This window comes from Chaetodon auriga, chromosome 3 (assembly GCF_051107435.1).
Source record: "Chaetodon auriga isolate fChaAug3 chromosome 3, fChaAug3.hap1, whole genome shotgun sequence".
Taxonomy (NCBI): Eukaryota; Metazoa; Chordata; class Actinopteri; order Chaetodontiformes; family Chaetodontidae; genus Chaetodon; species Chaetodon auriga.
The window spans coordinates 9,222,094-9,243,192 of NC_135076.1; the positions used below are offsets into that span (position 1 = coordinate 9,222,094).

Genomic DNA, 21,099 nt, shown 5'->3' on the forward strand with positions numbered 1-21,099 from the left:
TGTATTTTACCCTATTAGAGGTTCATTAAGTCCAAATACACCACTGATACAGGGATGCCCCCTGGGTTCCAACTCCCACCTGACAGTCATTGTTATTGTTTTATAGCCTGTCACTCATTGACACAAATTATCAACAGCCTGAAAGAAATGGGAATTATAGTCTAACGTCTAAGAAGAAAAAGAAGAAAACACGCTGCAACATTTCAGTTTTCAAACCCTCAAACAAAAAGCCTTTTCTGATGCTGACACATCAATCGATGTATCTGGCATCCGCTTGTCTTTTCTGCCTTACCTAGTTCAGCCAAACACAATCGATGCCCGAGTAACCGATCTGGGGTTGAAAGTCCGTTTAGTTTGTTTATTGTACCCTGTTGTTGCAAACAGTCGCTGACATTTAAGGTGGAATGGATACCGACCTGACTTTCTCCTCTCGTCGGTCACCTGTGGTATGTTTACACGGCTGCGCGGCGTCCAGCCAGCCGCTCGCTTCAAGTATAGGACTGGGTGAGTGCAAATCAGTTGCCATGGAAATCTCGAGCTGAACAACTAAAGAAGTAATTACTAAACTATTACAACAGCTGCCACGAAGGAGGACAGAAACACAGAACACTGTAAAGAGACAGAGAGTTTGAAAGTGCTGGGCTATTCTGAGGTGGGCCTGGACATATTAACCCTAAGACCAAAACACTGAGATGATTTGGTGAAGATACTTACGCAGCACGTAAGTGCTGTCAGACCCCATACTGTGTGTGACAGTAGCTTATATTCATTAAAGAACAAACAACCAGTGTTCTCGATTAATCAATTAATCGTTTTGCTCTTAAAATGTTGGAAAATAGTGAGACTGACACAATCTCTCTGACCTGGGGTGACCTGATGACAATGGCCTTCATTCGGGACAGGTGAGTCGGAGTGGGCGTGGTCACGTCGCCACAGTGGGCGTGGGCGGCACTACCCTGCATGGCTAAAAAGAAAAATTAATTCAAAAAATCATTCTAAGGCAATGCAGCTAAAAGCACCCAGTGGGTTTAAACGGGCTCCACTTTCATATTCATATTGAAGCACAGATCTACAGATTGAAACAGCTGGCTCTGTTTTGCAGATAGTTTCTGTTTAATGTGTCCATCTGCCCCTGAGATTTTAGATATCGGAGGTGAAAGGAATTTAGTTTGTTCAGCTCACAAACTAAACATGGGTTATTGGACATTTGGAACAGCGACAAAAATCTCAGAGAGTTGGATACCAGGAAAACTGAAAATACCACCCAAACTGTCTGCACCAATAAAAACCATAAGCGGGAAACTGAGAAGATATGTTTTGTTGTTAATTGCGCGTGGATATGTATTTCTGGTCAGACATCCTGAAGCGTGGTGGTAATGCAGCAGATGCTGCAGTTGCCATGGCAGCAGCGCTGGCGGTAACAGAGCCCTGCAGCACTGGCCCTGGTGGAGATGCCTTCTGCTTGTTCTACAATGGAAACACTGGAGACATCAGAGCGATTAACGGCAGGTGGAGGCTCTTCTCTCTCACTGTGGTTGTTTCTTCATAATTCAGAATGATTCACTGAGCCCCTCTCTGTGTCCTCAGTGGTCGTTCACCCAAAGCTCAGACCCTGGACTTCCTGGAAGAACGTGGCTACAGTCCAGAGGCCCCTCCTTCACCCTTTGATGTCTTGAATGTCACAGTACCAGGCGCCCCTGCATGCTGGTGTGATACTGTACAGCTGTTTGGTAGTCACAAGGTTTGACACTGTGTGTGTCTTTGTGTATCCATTTGTGTAGAACTGCAATGTGTGTTATGCAGCACCTAGGTTGCCCATTAGGGCCATCTAACTTACTAATTTACATGCAAATTACTTGTATTTACTGCAAAAGGAACCATATGGATACAGAGCACCAACACAAACATGCCCAAAGTAGAGCAGAGTGGACAAACTATCTTTGGGCTCTGTGGATATTTACCTTTTTTGGTCAAAACAGCAGTAACTTTGCCATCTATGGTTTCTACAGGTCCAGGAAAATGGGGGTCTCAGACTGTTAGTCTTCTAATTCCCATGAATTCTTAAAATTCAAAGTAAATGTAGTTAATGTGATGATATCAGTACAGCTACAACTGGACTTCATAATAGGGGTCCATTAATCTAAAACAGCTGTAAAGCTTCAATTCTGGTGTCAGTCCCTCAACACAGAAAAAAGTGTCTTTCCTGACTCGTAGAGGGAGGATGAATCATTGCGGGGGAAGTCAGCAAAAATAGTTTTGCCACAAAAACTTGCTCTATATGTTTTGTATTAGAGGTATGACTCATTTTTTCTCAAATTAAAATGCTCTCATTACGCTACACTGCTATCACAACAATGGTGCCTGCTCACATATAAAGGGATGAGATAAATGTTCACTACTGTTTGTTTTCTGGTGTCAGATTGTGTCTTGGAAACTGTTGAATTAAAAACAGTGAGTAGTGAATATTAAGGAATTTATGGCCCATCAGAAAAAGTGTCCTCTCACCTGCCCTGATTGGTAACAATTATTAGATATTTTTCTGTCTGGAAAACCCTCAAAGGAAATTACAAACCAATTTTAGTCTTCACATATTTAATCTCAAAACAATGACTCACACTTCCTGCCCAGTGAGTTTTCCTATGAGGTAATAAGCGTGTGTTTCCTCTCCCTGTTTCCCTAGCTGTCCTTGCAGGAGGTGCTGAGCGGGGCGGTGGAGCTTGCAGAGGTGGGGTTTCCTGTTGCCGAGGTAGCAGCTCACCACTGGGCGAACTGGGTGGCTGCCCTGAGGGATGCTGGGAAGGAACTAGGTGGAGACCTGCTGATTGATGGTCATGCGCCCAGATGTGGACAAGTATTCAGAAACCCTGCCCTGGCCCAGACTATGAAGGTAAATCCTTGAAACACGTTTTCGTAGGTCACGTGAGGAGCACCAGGTTTTTCCTGAACTCGTGTTATTTAGACAAGAAGGAAACAGAACAATGTAGAGCCACAGATAAACCAGCGTACTCGTTCCACATCCTCCCAGAAGTTGTTTGTTTTTTCTAAACGTGACTTAGCCTTCTATATGGGAAAAGACTGGATGAAGCCGGGGCACAGTGGGTAATTAACCCTGAACAAATGAGAGTGTTGGACTCTATGAATGAAAACAAGGTAAATAGAGGGAGGGATGAGTGTACATTGTGTTTGAGTGGGCAAAGTAGGAAGGACAGTAAATGAGGAAACTAGAAGGAGAAGGGTGGAGGGTAGGAAGTAAAAGCAGGACAAGGAAGGGCAGACAGAGATGATTGGAATGCAAAGATGAAATGGTTGTAAGAGAGGAGTGGGGAGAAGGAAACAAGAACAGGTGGTCATAGTAAAAACCAAAAAATGTTTTAGAGGAATTAGAGCATTGATGTGAAACAGTTAAATTAAAAACAGTTTAAATATCTTTAAAGCAGATGAGTTTTTGGAGGACTATCACTTTTTGGCACCTGTCCCCAGAAACACTTTAATAATAAACAGTAAGTATATGAAATTCAGTGCACCTGTTTTCCTGGTTTGTCTAAAGTAGGTTGGAAAAATGATACACAATCGCAGCCCAACGTCACGCTTAAAATTGCTGGTGATCTTTGGCTTGGCAAAAATGTAGCAACGAATGAGATACAGTTACACAACTCTCCACCCATATTCAGGAATATTTCTGCTACAGTAATAGCTCCATATTCATAGTATAACAGAAGTACCAAACCATCTACAGACCACTCCTGCAGCACAAATTCTCTTCTCTACTACCATCTGTAATATTACAATATACCAAACAGTGGCTGAATACACTGCCTCTGTTTGTACCTTGCACTGTTAGCTTTTTATACCTATGACAAGCAAACAAAAGTTGTTTATGCTTCAGGACCAGTTTGAAAAGTTCCTGCAGATGCTTTACACATTTCCCCATCATAAAAATACTTGTTACGGCTGCAAAAAACAATTTGCTCAAACTTTGTGACCAGAACATGTAAAGAGAACACCATACCTGAGGTTTAATTTGTAAAGCATGGTACCTTTTATTGACAATTCACAACAAAACAAATCTGTAAGGTAGTCAGAAATTTCTTTGTTTGGACTACAGAGCTCCTTCTCCTCCAGCCTCCCTTGAATATGGGGCAGGGTCAACCACTAATCACCCCAACTAGGAACACCTGGGAGAGAATAAAAAGGAGAAGAAAGCAAGAAGGAGACGAGCACTAACAAATTCAAACAACGTTTAACGCCGGACTGTCTGCACTTATCGTTTTTCAATAATGAGAGCATGGCTCGAGGGATACAACGTTGGTCTGTTTGTTGGCCAGTTGGTCCACCACTTTGGTCCAGACTCAAATATCTCAACAACTGAAAGTAAGTGTGCGTATGTCTTAAATTTTGTACGTACATTCATGGCCCCCAGAGGATGAATCACACGGATCCCCTATCTTTTCATCTAGCACCACCAGCAGGTCATTGTTTTTATTTTTCCAATACTTCGGTTTATGACCAAATACTTGCAAAACTAATGACATTCTTGTCTGGGACAGTACTTACTGTGCTAATTAGCAAATGTTAGATAACAAGTTAAACTAAGGATGTGAACACGGCAAACATTACACCTGCTTTCCATCAGCATATTGTAGTTTTCTTTGTGTGTGTGTGTGTGTGTGTGTATGTGTGTGTGTGTGAGTGCTTGTGTGTCACTGAGCGTTTGATGGTTTGATGTAGTAGTACAGAAAACCTCACTCAGTCTTTAGTAATGCAGGAACACTGCCAAGTACGCCCATGATAACTCCCCAACGCCCCCACATCCACACACACACACAAACACAAACACACACACACACACACACTCATATGTTCCTGAGACAGTAGAAACAATAGCATTGACCTCAGCCTCATTGATGGATGGTTTCCATGGCATCATAATGGTCATTCCTCAGTGATGACAATGTGTGTTACTTCCTTGTGGTGAAAAATCACACATTCACACACAGCATCCTGTTCATTTGATAACACTGATTGGACTGGTAGATATACACCACAGTGGACACATCACCCACATATCTTTCAAACTAGACTCGTGCTGCATTACGTCATATCAAACATGATAGTTTTAATCCTTTTGCGTTGTGTACTGTGGTTTTAAAACGAAGCAAAGCAAAAAAGCACAATGCAAAGAGAACAGCTGATACATAGATTGATTGATTGATAGATAGATTGATTGATGGACCGGTATATCATCAGGAGCTGGGTGAGCGTGGCAAACCAGCTTTCTACCAGGGCAGAGTGGCCCAAGCCATTGTTGATGTCATCAGCCAAAATGGAGGAATCATGACCCTGGATGACCTCAGCAGCCATGACAGTGAGGTCATCACCCCCATAAGCACAGAATACAAGGTGAGGTCAGCGACTATGCTCGCTTATTGTATCTGTATTTTGATAACATGGTCAGCAGAGGGAATGACTCCATTGTGTGCTCAGGGTGTGCGTCTGTGGGAGCCTCCTCCTAACAGTCAGGGATTGGCTGCCCTGCTGCTGCTCAACATCCTGGAGAACTTCCCTCTCAAAGGTATTTAGTGGCATGCTGATAAAACATAGCAGCAGAGATACATTATGGTGTCGTACTAGAGAATTTCAAATATAGATATTAATGTGGTGATGAGGATGAGTCAAAATTCACTTCATAGAAAAGATAAAGCATGAACATACTCTACTCTTCTTAAATCTCTAGCCTCATCTCAATACAATGGAGGTAAATAGAATTTGGTATTCATATTACATATGAAAAGCTCTGCAGCACTTGTTTCCAGAAACAATGACAGGCTCTCTCTAGAGAATCCATGTAATTTACTCAGAACATTTTTTATGTGTTATATATTCTTTGGTGGAAAGTGATTCCAGTGAAAATTGCTCACAGTCTGTGGATTATATAAAGCCCTTGAGGATTTTACAGCATGTTTAGCACCACATAAAAACAAAATTCCTTCCTCCCTCATTGTGTTCGGGTGGCAGCAGAAATCTTGGCTACTTGGACACTCACAGCAAACTGATGTTTGTATAGCAAGTCTCCAAACTTCACATGCACAATAGCACACTTTAAAGTGCAAAGAGTTCTATCAAGCACAAATCAATTGAATGGAAATTCAATATTCCTTTATTAGTCCTGCGAGGGGAAATTCCAAAAAAAAATGGCAGCTACAAAGTTGTTACAGCATGTTTTAAAACACAAACACTATCTAAAGTAAAACTCGCTGTGACGCCAGGTGCAGTTCAAGGACGCTGAAGCTCAGCTTTACTATTTACACCTGTGGTTTTCCTACAGTCACATGTCAAAATGTGTTTTGTGAAAAAAGTCACATTCACTCACAAAAACTCTCATTCTTGTCACTATTATGGCAAAACTAGTCGACTTTGGTGTAATGACTCATTTTGAATTCCATTAGCTTTTATCTTCAATCAGAAACAATGACAGCCCTCAGGATACCAACCCAGTGTCAGTGACAGCTGACTCTGGACACACAGGACATGAATCACATGTGAATCACCAGACGTCTCACACTCACTCTGATTCATCTTGGACTAGAATGCCATCTCAAGCTGACTGTCACGACAAAGAACAAACTAGTGTCTATAGCAAAAGAAAAATGGAAATTGCACTAGATTATGTTCACTAAAAATGACATGAGATGTCTGAAATCACATAATAATAACATTTTCATAGTCTTTTATTTATCAGCTGTATTTGAGTTGCTGTCATCTTTTCCTCTGTTGTTTCAAAGTGAAACAAAACAAAATGTTTGTCCTCATCTGTTGCAGCTCTGAAAATTCAAGCATTGTTTACTGGTTGTGTGTGTGTTTGCGTGTCTGTGTGTGTTTGTGTCTAGATGAAGGCCATAACAGCTCTGACTACATCCATGTACTGGTGGAGGCTGTGCGCTTGGCATTAACAGACGCTCTGCGTTATCTGGGTGATCCAGATCATGTGACCATCCCCCTGGAAACCTTACTGGACAAGAGCTACAGCCATCAGCGAGCGCAGCGCATCACCATGGACAGGTGTGTGCATTTTCTGTGTGTGTAAGAGGGTGTATGTCTGTTAGTACCACTGCGTACCAGTGGTGCTCTGTTGACTTTAGATAGGACTGTAGACGTTCACTTCCCCCTGACCTTAAATCGATCCCTTCATGCGACACTGTTCTGCCTGCTGTGTGTGTGTGTGTGTTTATTATGGCAACAGTGTGTTTTTACTGTAGACTTTGAACTTAGATTTATTATCACTTGTATACGAAACAGATAGACAATAAAAGTATAAAACAACATAATGATCTGTAAATGTGCGCACACACATCCACACACACACACACACACACACACACACACACACACACACACATATTCTGTGGTGCTAAATGCTGCTGTTGTTTTATATTATAGTAAAACATTATTTCTATTAATTATAATAGCCTTAAATTACAAAGAGTGTGGTACTGCGTTAGGCAACACACTGATCTGCTGATCCACCACCTTCAGTCATTTAGTATCACCTAACTACCAAGGCTGGCATAATGATTTATTAGGGATATGTGGCACTACAGACTGAGAGCTTTTTTGTTGTGCTTGGAGCATAGAGTCTGGCAGCGCTGTGAGAGGGCAGGAAGTGAGAAAGCACACAATCATAAACATTATCTAAGTGATAGCCGGTACTTACAATATGCAAGGTTGGCAGCTGAGACATTGTGCTTCTACTTAGGAACATTATTTTCCTATATATGATAAAAATGTTTGTATTCCAATTTAAATATAGTATTTATATTAAAATATAGTGACCACCTTGCCTCATTATGCATCTGGCAGTGTATTTCAAAACTCTAAGGAATTCTTAAAATATATGATTTTCCAGGTATTTTTAATAACCATTCAGCAAAAACAGTAAAGGTTCATGCATATTTTTTGTTGTTGTTTGTGTGTGTATCTGTAGGGCCATGGAAGGAGTGGAGCCTGGCCTGATGGCAGGAGGTGACACGGTCTATTTCTGTGTGATTGACAGTCAGGGCAATGCCTGCTCATTTGTCAACAGCACCTATATGGGCTTTGGGAGTGGGCTGGTTCCGAAGGATTGTGGATTTTCACTGCAGGTCTGAGCGGTCAAAAAGAGGGTATGACTGTGTGTTTGAGTGCATGTGAGGAAGGGATGCAGTGTTGTCTCATCACTGCAGAGTAGATCGCAACATCAATGGAGTTGGTAAAGAGTCCAGGGTGACATTAGTTGAGCGGTGTAAGTGTGGGAATATTTGGTGACAAATTGAGTGCAGTCTATGTTTGCTGAAGCCAAGACAAATAAGAACATGTAAAACACCAGGCGTGGATAAAGAGGTTGCACATTTTCCTATTTTATAATCCTGTTTTACATGCTAACGTTACCTTAAAAGATTAGGAATGTATAGTGTGCTTGTGCTTTGTGTGTGTCTGTGTAAATATGTCTGTGTGCTAACCTGGAAACATTTTTTATTTACATTACAGGCTAAACTTTTGCAGACACATTGCTGTGGTCACATGATAATATGCTTCCAAGAAACACACTAAAACAAAAAAAGCATAAAAGTAAATGAGGAGATTCAAAGGTTGGCGTCTGATGTGCATCATTATATACAATCTCTCAGAACCGGGGTGCCAGCTTTTCTCTGAGTCGTAACCACGTTAACTGTGTTGTGGGGGGGAAGCGGCCGTATCACACCATCATATCTGCACTTCTCACTGACTGCGCAACCAAATCACAAAAACCACAACTCCTTGCTGCGCTGGGGGTGATGGGGGCTTTTATGCAACCGCAAGGACATGTCCAGGTAAGCTGTAAGAGCAGACTGAGGTGCAGAAAATGAACTTATTATGTCATGAACGCTAATCTCTCTATTGTTTTGGAATACTTTGTCTTTTTTTTAGTCTAATTAAACCCTGCTTTACTTAATGTTTTGAGAGTATTATGTTCGTGAGTTATTATCTGATGTTGCCCTGCCCTTTAGGTGTTGATGAACATGTTGGAATTTGGGATGAATCCGCAACAAGCTTTGGATGCACCAAGAGTTTATGTACATTATGACCACAAAAGTATGCCCCCCCCAACACACACACACACACACACACACACACACACACACACACATATTCTGCATAGTCATGTACAGGAAACTGTATTTGACTTCATGTTTCATTAGCCAGAAAAGATGTCGCTGCCTCCCTCATCACATGGTAGGGTGGTTGTCAGATGAACTCTCTCCATTGCTAGATCACATTGTAAACTCTATCTGAATCTGTACACAAGGTGAGAATTCTGGGATTTTGTTAGAAGAAGAAACCTTAAAGATCGAAATCATGTTCTGATTGGACGCTCTGTGTGTTTAGCTGATCAGTGGTTGGTTAATCTGGAGGAGGGGGTCGACCAGCAGGTCGCTGAGGAGCTGAGAAGACGGGGCCACAAAGTCAACTGGCCAATCACAGGTGCCTGTTATTTATTTACACCATTACAGTTTGCAGGGGCTGCATGGTATTGTCTAAGTGGGTAGCATGCCAAATGTCCAGAAAGTAGACCGGCTCATTTATTCATTCATAAAATAGAAATGGAAAACTAAAAATACAGGGAAGAAGAAGAAGACCTTAATAAGCAGTGGTGCAAGATGTCACTGAAACAGTCATTTATACTGCAAAGGTGCTACATGTAGCCTACTCAAACATTCATGTGTTACATTCATTGTTATATTGATGTATATTAACATTCATAGACAAAGCTGAAACAGCTGGTAGTCATAAATCAGTGGTATTAGACTGTACTTCCCATAAACTTTGTAGCTTCCTGTTACAAACAGGATGTTGTCATTAGTTCCTCTTCCCTACCCTGACATCATTCTGGGTGACCTCAACTTTCTCTCTAGATTTTCTGAAGAGTGTGAACATATTTGGTGTGATTCTGCCATCAGCATTTCAGTCCCCCACCATCTGCAGGACCAGAACACCCCTCATGATTGGGTCCTTTCTGTATAGCTCAGTTGCACACAATGTATAAAGCAGTGAGGATGCTTATGGCTGCTAGTCCTCCTGGACATTTATTAAGGACAATTCTGTCACAAAATGAATGCTGCAGTGACGGATAGATTTTCTAGGGCAACATGTTTCACCTTAATGAAATTAACTGTAAAATGATGAACTCCTGAAATGAATTCTCATCAATATTTGTTAAGATTATTTCAGGGTGTCAGTTTTAGAAAAATACAAAGTAAAATGAACCTGTTCTTCCTAACTGTCCGAATTATGTTTTACTACCTTTCATTTTCAAGCTTGGCGGTGAAGCCATTGTAAGCCTTTTTACGAACTTCTGACCTGTTTGTGGACTGAAGACTGAAATTTAGGGAACCACATGTACTGTCTGCTCATCACTTGAGAGTAGACCTGTGTGTACCTTCCTTACTGCCTGACTGTAAGGCCCCGTTCTGTTAGCACCATCAAACCACAGGCCTTCATCTCATGATCTTAGCATCCTAATGACACGCAGGATGTTTTTGGTTTACAGTGACAGATAAAACATGGGACAGTTTCATTTCTTTTCATTTTTCTTTTCATTCAAACACACAGGCCACAACAGGTCTCAGTTTGGGCGGGGACAGATCATCACCATGGGGGATTGGTGGAACTCATCTGTCAGTCAAGCTGATCATCCATCCAGGGTGCTGTGGGCAGGATCAGACCCCAGAGGGGATGGATGCGCTCAGGGGTACTAGACATGTGAGACCTGCTCTCGTCTTTCCTGTAGATAAATTGATCCCAAAGCTTTCTGAAGGCAAATTCCGACATTGGGGATGTAGAGCTCACACAATAAATATTTGGCTGTCACGTAAGTCACAGTTAATATTAACTTCATTAATTAGCTGCTTGAATTTATTACCAGGTAGAAACTTGACAGCAAGTCAGGTTTATAACAGTCACAGCGCAGCATCATAGCAATGCATTGCACCTGTTGTATGTTTGCAGTTCACATGCATTTAACAGTTTGAATTAAAACTGCTCACCACATTTCAGAATTAGTTTGTGATGGAATCATTGGCACCACAGTCATTGTGTCCCTCCACGTCCTCTTGGTTTCAAGCTAAATTTAGAAGATAATCTTTTGTTTGCTCTCTTAATGTAGAACAACAAAGAGGAAAACACATCTTTGTGTGACACTACATTTCATACCAAAGGTGGCCTTCCTCAACTGTCTGTTTTAGTCTTTTTAATTAATTGCTGCTGATCTGGTGTTTGCTAGAAATGAGAATCATGTCATTACATACAGTATATAACCCTCCTTCATCAATAAATGATAATTGTAGCTGCACCATTTTTCTAAACAAATTGAGTTTGGAAAATGTAAGAATGTCACTCAGGTCAGTCAGTGAAACATTTTCCTACACTTTAAAGTAAAGTATGTTTGTATGTGCTGTTAGAAATGAACTCATTTAACAGTCTGTATTTCAAATTATCTAAGAAATGTGCTGGATCTATTCATGAATTTGTACATTTTTATACATTTTTATATATGACAAATAAATAAATTCATTTATTTTCAAATGATGTTTAGTTGTCAAGGTTCTCTGTTCATGGACTCGTAGACCTCTACATATTCCTCTGTACCTGAAGAAGAGCTGATTTGGCCTCAAAATATCTTCATACAAAAAGAATAGTGCAAAGTTTTAACAGGAGTGATTTATAGTGTCGGAAGTCCTTTTGGAATTATGATTCAGTTTTTTTTTGTTGTTGTTGCTTATTTGTTGTTGCGTGGCTGTAAAGTTGTACATTTTGTACAAGACATATGAACAACTAGTGGTTGGATGTTATCATGTTCTGTATTGTTCTGTACTGTATATTCACAGTATAGTCAATCCTCAAGAGGGTTAATCCTTGTATCATTTGCTTCTTTGACCTTTCCTCCAGCACCACCATCAAAAATCAGTCTAATGGGCACATTGCCATTAAATTTCCTGAGCACATTCACGCAGCCCAGAGGAAAACCATTTCTATTTCAGACACTGAGCTATGGTCTGTCACCTCCAACCCAAAATGTCAGCTAACGATATCCCACAGTTTATCATGCAGATTACCATGAAACTAACAGAGTGCATTAAACTCTCCAAGTGTTTTCATTCTGATGACTGCATGGCCTTTTCCACCGGCACAGCTCTTTGCTGCATGCTTTCAAGCACGCTGAACAAGCTTTATCTTTGAGCAGATTTTTAGCCGTCGGGAGATGCCCGGCTGCCCTTCAGCGTACCACACAGACAGGATAAATACAGAGACAGACAGACAGGATAAATTATATCACAGTATATGCAGTGGCCTGGGTTGTGTGAAAGAAGATGTTGAAAATATGGGTGAGTTGGTAAACAGCTTGAAAACCACTTGTTTCGTGGGGCAGGAAGCTCAAACATGATTCTACTTCAACACAAATCTGTTGATGTAGAAACATGATGTTGGACTTTGTTTCTTCGTTGATCTCCTTACAGCTCCAAAGCCCACCTGGTACCAGCCGTTTACTGCTATAAAGAGCCATGTGTTCTGTCACCCAAACACACTCTGTTTTACATAATCTGCCTTAATTAACACTGGTTGAAACAGCTTGTTAGTTAGTGGCCAGTTCAAGCTTACAGCTCACTTTATCTGGATATGCTGCATTCCTGCTGGATTATAAAGGAGCTCACAACATGCTGGGCCCCTGAAACACACATATGTACACATACAGAGCCTTTCTGACACAGCACTATTAGGAGTCATGTTGTGCCCTATTGCCCCACAGAGACCCGCTGAGCTGTTGTATCATTGTGACCTACAAAGAGACGTCCTTACTTATAGGCACTACGATGAATTTGGAAACTTCTATGAAACATTTTGGATCAGATCGGTCCTTGTGAGAAATATCTTAAATCACTGAGGTCTTTATGCTTTAATTCAGATTTAATAGACTATATAAATGCTGCCATCAAGGTTTGTCTATTCCCACTCAAAAGCATTAATAGACTGTAATGTTTATCACCGTCTAGTTAATACTTCAGCAATGTCTTTGCAAATGTTGGAAAGTAACTAATCACATTTACTCAAGTACTGAACTTAGGTACAATTCTGAGGAAGTATTTCCATTTTCTGCTACTACCAATCTGTTACTTTGTGGCTTTTAGATTTTACATCGGAGTTCTTTTTCCTTTTCTTTATCTTGTAAGTGAAAAGATGCTGTGATATAATGCTGTAGGTATAGTACAGATTAGTATTTTTTTAGTCTTGAGTCTTTTTTGGACACCACAAGCAATATCGTGATAGGTTTTTTATTTTTTATTTTTTATTTTTTTTACAATCCTATAGATGAAATGATAATAGTCAATAAAGTAAGTGATCATTAAGAATAGGGCACATATACTGTGTGCACCCCATGTGGAAAAAGGATATTAGGAATAAACAAGCTGATGTATTTAAACATGTCGACCTGTTGCAGTGACTCATCATTCATTCATTCCGAGGGAAATTAATTCTTTAGAGTGCTGTATTATGAGGCCCTGCTGGCTAAGAGGCTGTGGGAAATGCACGCGCACACACACACACACATGCACACACACTCACGCACACACTCTCCCTCTCTCTCTCTCGTGGGATTTTTCATATTTCTGGCTGAGCTCTGTGTAGCCATTGGTCAGCCTCTTCCTGTGAGTGTGAGTGTGTCTCCTGGCGCACGTCGTGTCATTGCAGAACTCCCCCTGTAAGGAAGGAGAATTTGTTCCATACACACACATACACTCACACATGCACACAGCAGACTTTCGTCACTAGTTTTTGTTTCCTGGCTCCCCAGCTGCTCTGACCCTTCCCTCCCCTCATTCTCTCTTTCTCCGCTCTCCCTGGTCCATTCCAGTTCTCTCCTCTCTGCCGGCGGTTGTGAGTGTTTTGGGGTGAGCAATGTGTTGTTCGGTGGGTTTTGCCAGGTCTCTGGGTCTGGCCCTGCTGCCTCTGGCCCTCTGCTGTATCCTGGCCAACCTGCTTCTGCTGTTTCCTATGGGACAAAGCAGCTACATCCAGCAGGACCGCCTGGCCAGCTACATCTGGTACTTTGGTGGACTTGGAGGAGGGGGACTGTTGGTGAGTAAAAAACAAGATTTTATACAAAAATGATTTAGAATTCAAAACTTGAAACCTAACAGCTATAGATCCAGTTGGTGCACATCCTGTCCTCCATGTTCTGCCACTTCAATGCGTTGCTGCAGGGTGAGTTAGTTGTACAGACCAGGTTTTTTACAGATATGAACTCTAAGTTAACTCAAAGTTTAGAATCTGTGTTTGTGGCAGGCTTTGGCTGTTTATTTCAACGTGTTATGAGTGTTGAAAATTCAGAAGAATATAACAATAAGATGTTACTGTTAGTCAGACTATTGCTTCTGTTTGTACGTCATTATGGTATGTTGTTTACAAGAGTGGAACTTTTTGGTATTGCTGCAGTGTGGCAGCATCTTTCCAAACAAATAATCTGATTGGATTATTTTGCCTGGCACAGGAGGGTAAAACTGTGGATGCAGGTTTAACTGAGGTCACTGGTATGTGGGGGACCTCAGAGAAAATCACTGAAACTAAAAGTAATGAGATTCACTTTTTATGTGGAACCAAAGCGAGTAATTGTCTTTACAGCTGTTAATAACAGAATGAATGAGATTCTTTGCCAGTATGTGAGCCATGTGACACTAAAACTTTCCACCAAAAGTACTTTCAAGGCCACATTCACTGAAAACTAGTGCCACCTCCTTTATTCAGTGGTAATAGAGACAGACTATGGTACATGTTGATACATTGTGTGCTAATAAGTATACTGAAGCATTTTTTTCTTAGTTAGTGTTTATCATATGTGGCCAATGGTCATTTATGCTTTTAAATTTGTTTTTCTCATCCTTTTGATTTATTGATAGACTTTAGGCTCCTGAAAACATGATGTTAGACGAAAAATTGCTTAAATGTCAGTTGTCTCCCCTTCAACACTATTCAGTGTGAGTGTATTTGCAGTTGTTCATTGAGAACAATTGAGCGTTGTGTGAGTTCACAGTTAATCCGTCTGCTCTACATGCTGCTGATCTGATGGGGTTATGCTCTGACTGAGCAGAAAGGAGCTGTTCTTTTAGTTTGGTTTTAAGGAGGAACAGAGGAGAGATTGTATTTTCTCAGACAAAATTAACCTTGTTGACCAGCAGGGCTCTTTTCTTGGTTATATAAAGCTTCTGTTTCTATAATATTTAGATTATTTTGTGCTTTGTTTGTTGTCTGTGCAGGTGAGCATCTTAGCACATGACAAGAAATAGATTATCTATCTAGAATAGATTCAATATTTTACACAGACTGCAAAGAAATTGGTACATGAAAAGTAAATTATACAGTAGGTGACCAGGCATGTGTCCTTTCCCAGTTAAACATTAGGCTTAATAGTGTTTTTAAAAGTATACATCTACAAATATTTGTCTTTCTTGTGGAGGAGAAAGACAATTTAATCCTTCATTTGTGCAGAAGTTTAGTGTAAAGCTGTCAAAACAAGCAAAATGTACCAAACGGCTCATTGTTAGAAATCTTTATTTATAGAGCTGATGAATCAGCACAGAAATGGCAGACCAAGCATTTCAAAACCGGAAGAGAATGCAGAACAATGATCAGAGGATTATTAAGAAGAGTCAAGTTAATGTGAACTATGTGTTGAGTTTGTATTAACATCAAACAGCAGCAAACTGGAGCAGATCATGAAACAGGGAGGCCTGTTATTAAGACATGATAATACCTTTTACATCAGGGGAATTTAGAAAGAAAAAATCCTTCAAGAGCCTGTCTCAAATAAAGGCTTGCTTCAGCTGAAGTATTCTTATGTTCTTGCATCTGTTATTAGGAAAAACAACCTCTCTGCAAACACAGCAGCTACGATTACTTTTGTCACACTGTCCTTATTTTTTCCTCTTTAGGCTTTTCCTTTCTTTGTGGAAATGAGAACACTAAAGAGTCAAAGAGCAAGCTGAAACCTTCTGAGAGAAAGCTATCTTTAGCTCCATCCCTTCCTCTCCCTCACTCACTCTTCCTCCCTCCCTTTTTCCTCCTTTCCTTTCTCGCTGTGTACTTCCCTCAGTATTGTCAGTCTCTCTCTGTCTGCTTCTGCTAAAAGATAGCGCTTTCAGGAGGACATCCAGGATGTGTATGTAACGATGCCTATGATCTTTGTGTGTGTGTGTGTGTGTGTGTGTGTGTGTGTGTGTGTGTGTGTGTAAAGCCTTGGGAACTTCCCTCCCACTGTTACGATGTGATTTAAAGTCCTTGGCTGCTGGGACAGGGAGGAGGAGAGGAAAAAGGGAGGGAGGCATAGTGAGAGAATACAACCCTGAAACAAACAGATGTGGAATTCCCATTATTTCTCTCTCTCCTCATAATTGCACTGCACCTAAGCTGTTTGTACAGAACAGACTGTTTATGTGGCCAATTTTCATTAAATATAGCCCTCAAGAGGATGAATCTTAATGATTTTGGTGATCCCTGGACCAACAGCAGGTCAAAATTTTCACTTATGTAACACTTAAGTTGATGATACCTTCAAATCTCCTTTCTTTGCTAATGCTAACACAGCATGCTAATAGTTGAAGGCTGCATCCAGAATAGCTCCCTGTTCGCTCATCATGCACTATAACCCTCTGCCATGTTATTTGACATGCTACATACTGTACTGTTAGCATGTACCTCCATTCAAAGCACAACAAGGCTTAAGCACAGCTGATGCAGACAAAATATTTCTGAGCCTGCTGAAAGCTGAGCCTAGGCTGAACGTGGCTGAGTCTTACATGTCCTAAAACGGGTCCCATACAAAAAATAAACTCCATTGGATTTCGATGACAACTTGCAGTGGCAACACCCTCAGGCCAAACTTAAATCCATCAAATGTTTGCTTATAGTATTATGAATGTTAAAGCCTCATGTTGCTTGTGTCACTATCGATGTGTTTACTTTCTAGGTGAAGGGTCTTTAAGGTTATATCCATCTGAACAATCCTGCTTTTAACAAGGATGGTGATTATTATTATTATTATTATTATTATTATTATTCTTTTCTGTGCTTCCAGATGTTGGTTCCAGGTGTGGTCTTCATCACTCTGGGAAAATGTAGCTGCTGTTGGAATGAGAGCCTAATGGTAAGGGACTCACCAAACTATCAATAATACTCAAAATCTACAGGAGGTATACTATGCTAAGATAAGTCTGCACTAAAAACTGATTTTACATTCTGGTTAAGATCCATGGTTGATAACACTGATGCTAAGCTAATGCTATTGTAGAGAAGTCGCATACTGTGCTTATGATGGATTAGCACAATGCCATCATGAAATAAACAATTGCTTGTTCTCAAGAAATTCCTCATTTCCCAAACAAACATTTTATGTCCCTTCATTTCTGATTGGTTGACCTTTATTTGTGGTCTGTTTTTCAGCTGCAGTTGGTGTTTTCCTTTTTCTTAAATCAAAATATGAGGATAGTGTTCCTATTTTTCCCGTTTTTTTTCTTCATCACTTGGGAAATAATACCGCACAGTTGTCACTAAGCCAGCTAACACTGTGTCCTTATGAGGTGGAATGCTAATGCTAATCCAGCTATGACAATTCAACAAGGGTTCCATTGTTAGTTAACACTCAACACAGTAAGCTTGGCTCACACCACTCAAGCCACATGCACAGCTGCAGCTATGTATGTGTGTGTGTGTGTGTGTGTGTGTGTGTGTGTGCGCAGCTGCCTCTGTAACTTATCTATGAAATGGATATATTAAACATCTTATATTTATACACGACACATGCACGTTCCTTTCTAAAATCACTTGTGTGTCTGTGCTGCTCTCCAGATGTGTGGGTCAGTGCTGGCAGCTGTGGTCGGCCTGGTGGGGTCTGGCTACTGTTTCGTCATATCAGGGTTTGCCTTGGTGCAGGGTCCCCAGTGCTTCACCTCTTTTGGATGGACATACCCCTTTGCAGACCAGGGGGGCAGGTAGGGAGATACTGTACCATGCATGGTAGCGTAAGAATGTGCACATACAGTATGCATGTCTTCTAGGGCTGCATCTAATGATCCAGATTAATTATTAAGCATTTGGTCTATAAATGTCACAAAATAGTACATCACAATTTCCCAGAGCCATGTGACATCTGAAATTGCTTGTTTTATCTAACAGTCAAAAACCAAAGACCAAACCAAAAACAGTTACGGTTATATACAGTTCATCATATGATCACAAAAGGCTGAAACAGCCAACAATTAAAAACTATGTGTCTTCAGTGAACACAATGCTAACCAAATGACCGACTTCAGTCCAGCTAAAGGACTCAAGTGTCTACTTGGTATTTTTCAATTTGATATTCACCTGTTTTACTGTGTTATAGCAGTACTCTGCTACTCTGTATAGGATTGACTGGCAGTTGTCGTACATTTAAGATTGCCTGTGAGTTTGGTGCTCACAGGTCACTGTGTCAAACTTGACACACAAGTATGCAAAGTATATTGAACTGCATATAACCACAGCAACAATACGCCAGTGCTTCAGGCTGTGTAACATTTGCTGGTGAAACAGATCAAACCATGGGTAAAAATGACTACATTAAAACTTTAAACATTTCTGCAGTTTCTTATTTCGCCTGTGGCAAATGGTTGTGGTATAACTTTGATACAACACAATAAGGTTCCCTAATATAGAAAACAACGGACTTTGCCTTGACCTTATATGTTATTTTTGTGCATCACAGGACACCTTGTCGTGCATTATTGTCACTAAGTCATTTAAGTCATAAACGCACACTTACGGACAACTCTACCCCATTAGTATTTCAGCAGAGCATAATGCCACGCACAGCAGCTGCATTTGTACCAACATTTTTGCATTGTTTATGCCGCACTCAGGCTGTAACTGACTGATCTCTCTCCGTTCCAGGTATCTCTTACAACCGGAGACTTGGTCACGGTGTCTTCAGCCGGTTCATATCGTAGAGTGGAATGTGACTCTGCTGTGTGTGTTACTGGGCCTGGCTGTGCTGGAGTTCATCATCTGCCTCTTACAGCTGGGAAACGGTTTAGTCAACGCCGTCTGCCGGCCCTGTTGCTATAAGCAGGAGTACAGTCTCAATGCTTAGGTGAACACACAGGTGCATGTCGTCTCACCTGCTGAAACACAAGAGCATGTGCTCACACAAAAATTCACAGATTCATTATGTATGCACACACACAGGACACAAATGGACACATGCATACACAGAAGTCTGCACACACAGCCTCATTGCCCAGTGCTGTGTGTGTATGTGTGTGTGTGTGTGTGTGTGTACAACACAACCTTTATACTCACAATAGACACACTTAAAATTGCAGTATCATGAACATCTGACAGCTACGTCAGTGTATCAATTATGTTTTCATGCTTTTAATTTTAACTGTAAAAGTGGCAAAAAATCACTTTGCAGTCATTGATGATGAGTTTTTCTGTTGCAGCACGTCTCAAAATGTCTAAGGCAACAGGTCATTAGTCCGCAATAATGTGGTTGTGTGTATGTGTCCTGAATACTCTGTAGAAACATAGAAAGGGTTACTTCTCCCTGGTGAAAGGAGACTAAGCAGACCAACATGTAAAAGCAATAAATACAAAGTAGTCTTTGTTATCATTATTTACTGTATACTTTGTATACCTTCACAAACCCAACAGCCACACTACTGTTTGTATGGCATAATCAGATGATGCTAGAATTTAAATCAATATAATTACACTCGTTTACTTACTGTAAGATGGTGGCCACTTAATGTTTGATAATGTTGGAAATGACATCAGCTCAGTCATTGTTGATGGCGCCTTTGTTAGAAGTCATTTCCATTAATTTCGTTTTTCACCAGCATCTTGGCTGACATGATTATCTTGATGAACCAGCAAGTGTCCTTTCTGTCCAGTTTTATTCTTGTGGTTCCAACGTTTATACACTGTGTTGGATTACCGAAGTATTATGAGCAGATGTGTGTGTGCATGTGTGTGTGTGTTTGTACATTTGTTTTCATTTTCAGAGCATTTTGTTGTGAATTGGTTTCTTTGCATCTTTCAGATTGTAGATCAGTGTTATAACAGACATTTTATATATATTTTAGTGACATATTTTTGTAATGTATGTTTGTTTTTGCTGTCTTGAATAAAAAAACCCCAACTATTTCCATTTTAAGTATATCCAGTGAGTCTTTAATTAAAAGCTGATTGTGCAGCTGAACTTTGTTCACCAAAAAGCGGCTTCAAAGTCATAGTCAGGACATTCTCAAGACAGTCAGCAGTTGCGCTCTGAAATCCCACAAGTTGTTGGTATTTAATAGTATGTTACATGCAGCAGAGACACAGTAGATGTGTAAGTATGTGTGTATGTGTGTATGCCTGTCTGACTCCCCTCCTGCACCTCCTCCAAGCTGTTTCACTAAATGTCATATTTCCATCAGCACATGTGATGGGAGGGGGGCCTCTGACACAAATGCAATATTAACTTAGGGTGTGATAGGTCAGAATGTTGGTTTGTGTGTGTGTGTGTGTGTGTGTGTGTGTGTGTGTGTGTGTGTGTGTGTGTGTGTGTGTGCAGCCACACAGTATGTTGTAATCAATTCCTGGACTAAAGTGTCCATCCTGGAATTTCCAGAGTTGCCTGGTATTGATCCATATCAGGACCCAAACTTACCCATTAGTTACTTTTCAGCAAATTAATCACACAATATCACAATATGGCTGGGTGGAGAATGTTTCCTTTTCTGTCTAAGTCACATAAGAAATAAAAATGCTCGATAAACCTTAAACACTAATACACCAGTTTTGAAAGTAGAATTAATTGGCCGTAAAAAAGAGGCAGATAGAAGCAATTCAACTGAGTGTTCAAGTAATTAAGCTACTTAGCTTAGTTAGGCTGATTGAGTGGATTAATTCAATACAGTGAAACACACAAATCTAAGCAAGGAAATCAGGAGTCACAGTTTCTTTCACTGAACATTGAACAGCAGTCCTGACTGGATCAAAAGTGTTTTCACTGTG

General features: G+C 40.6%; 2 protein-coding genes across 4 annotated transcripts; both read left to right on the forward strand.

The window, feature by feature from the left end:
* Positions 1–307: 307 nt before the first annotated feature.
* LOC143314842 (glutathione hydrolase-like YwrD proenzyme) lies at positions 308–11,601 on the forward strand. 2 transcript variants are annotated; one of them, XM_076722077.1, is made up of 12 exons: positions 308–504; positions 1,356–1,509; positions 1,588–1,741; positions 2,681–2,887; positions 5,248–5,400; positions 5,485–5,572; positions 6,888–7,059; positions 7,982–8,138; positions 8,664–8,846; positions 9,024–9,108; positions 9,403–9,498; positions 10,627–11,601. In XM_076722077.1, the coding sequence occupies exons 1-12, from the start codon at positions 405–407 to the stop codon at positions 10,770–10,772; spliced, it is 1,695 nt and encodes a 564-aa protein (XP_076578192.1). In that variant the 5' UTR covers positions 308–404; the 3' UTR covers positions 10,773–11,601. The 2 variants fall into 2 exon arrangements, with proteins under 2 accessions (XP_076578192.1, XP_076578201.1); XM_076722086.1 differs by lacking the exon at positions 1,356–1,509 and having other exon boundaries at positions 319–504.
* A 2,086-nt stretch (positions 11,602–13,687) lies between these two features.
* tm4sf18 (transmembrane 4 L six family member 18) lies at positions 13,688–20,254 on the forward strand. Of its 2 annotated transcripts, XM_076721542.1 has the most exons (5): positions 13,688–13,771; positions 13,925–14,148; positions 17,141–17,209; positions 17,911–18,053; positions 18,991–20,254. In XM_076721542.1, the coding sequence occupies exons 2-5, from the start codon at positions 13,969–13,971 to the stop codon at positions 19,187–19,189; spliced, it is 591 nt and encodes a 196-aa protein (XP_076577657.1). In that variant the 5' UTR covers positions 13,688–13,771; positions 13,925–13,968; the 3' UTR covers positions 19,190–20,254. The 2 variants fall into 2 exon arrangements, with proteins under 2 accessions (XP_076577657.1, XP_076577648.1); XM_076721533.1 differs by lacking the exon at positions 13,688–13,771 and having other exon boundaries at positions 13,781–14,148.
* Positions 20,255–21,099: the final 845 nt, after the last annotated feature.

Bases quoted from the DNA above. Each gene is read 5' to 3' on its own strand.
- LOC143314842 (XM_076722077.1), top strand. From the start codon at position 405: ATGGATACCGACCTGACTTTCTCCTCTCGTCGGTCACCTGTGGTATGT. The intron at 505-1,355 runs GTGAGTGCAAAT...ATTTCTGGTCAG, and splicing joins CGCTTCAAGTATAGGACTGG to ACATCCTGAAGCGTGGTGGT. The intron at 7,060-7,981 runs GTGTGTGCATTT...GTGTATCTGTAG, and splicing joins CAGCGCATCACCATGGACAG to GGCCATGGAAGGAGTGGAGC.
- tm4sf18 (XM_076721542.1), top strand. From the start codon at position 13,969: ATGTGTTGTTCGGTGGGTTTTGCCAGGTCTCTGGGTCTGGCCCTGCTG. The intron at 14,149-17,140 runs GTGAGTAAAAAA...CTGTGCTTCCAG, and splicing joins TTGGAGGAGGGGGACTGTTG to ATGTTGGTTCCAGGTGTGGT. The intron at 17,210-17,910 runs GTAAGGGACTCA...GCTGCTCTCCAG, and splicing joins GTTGGAATGAGAGCCTAATG to ATGTGTGGGTCAGTGCTGGC.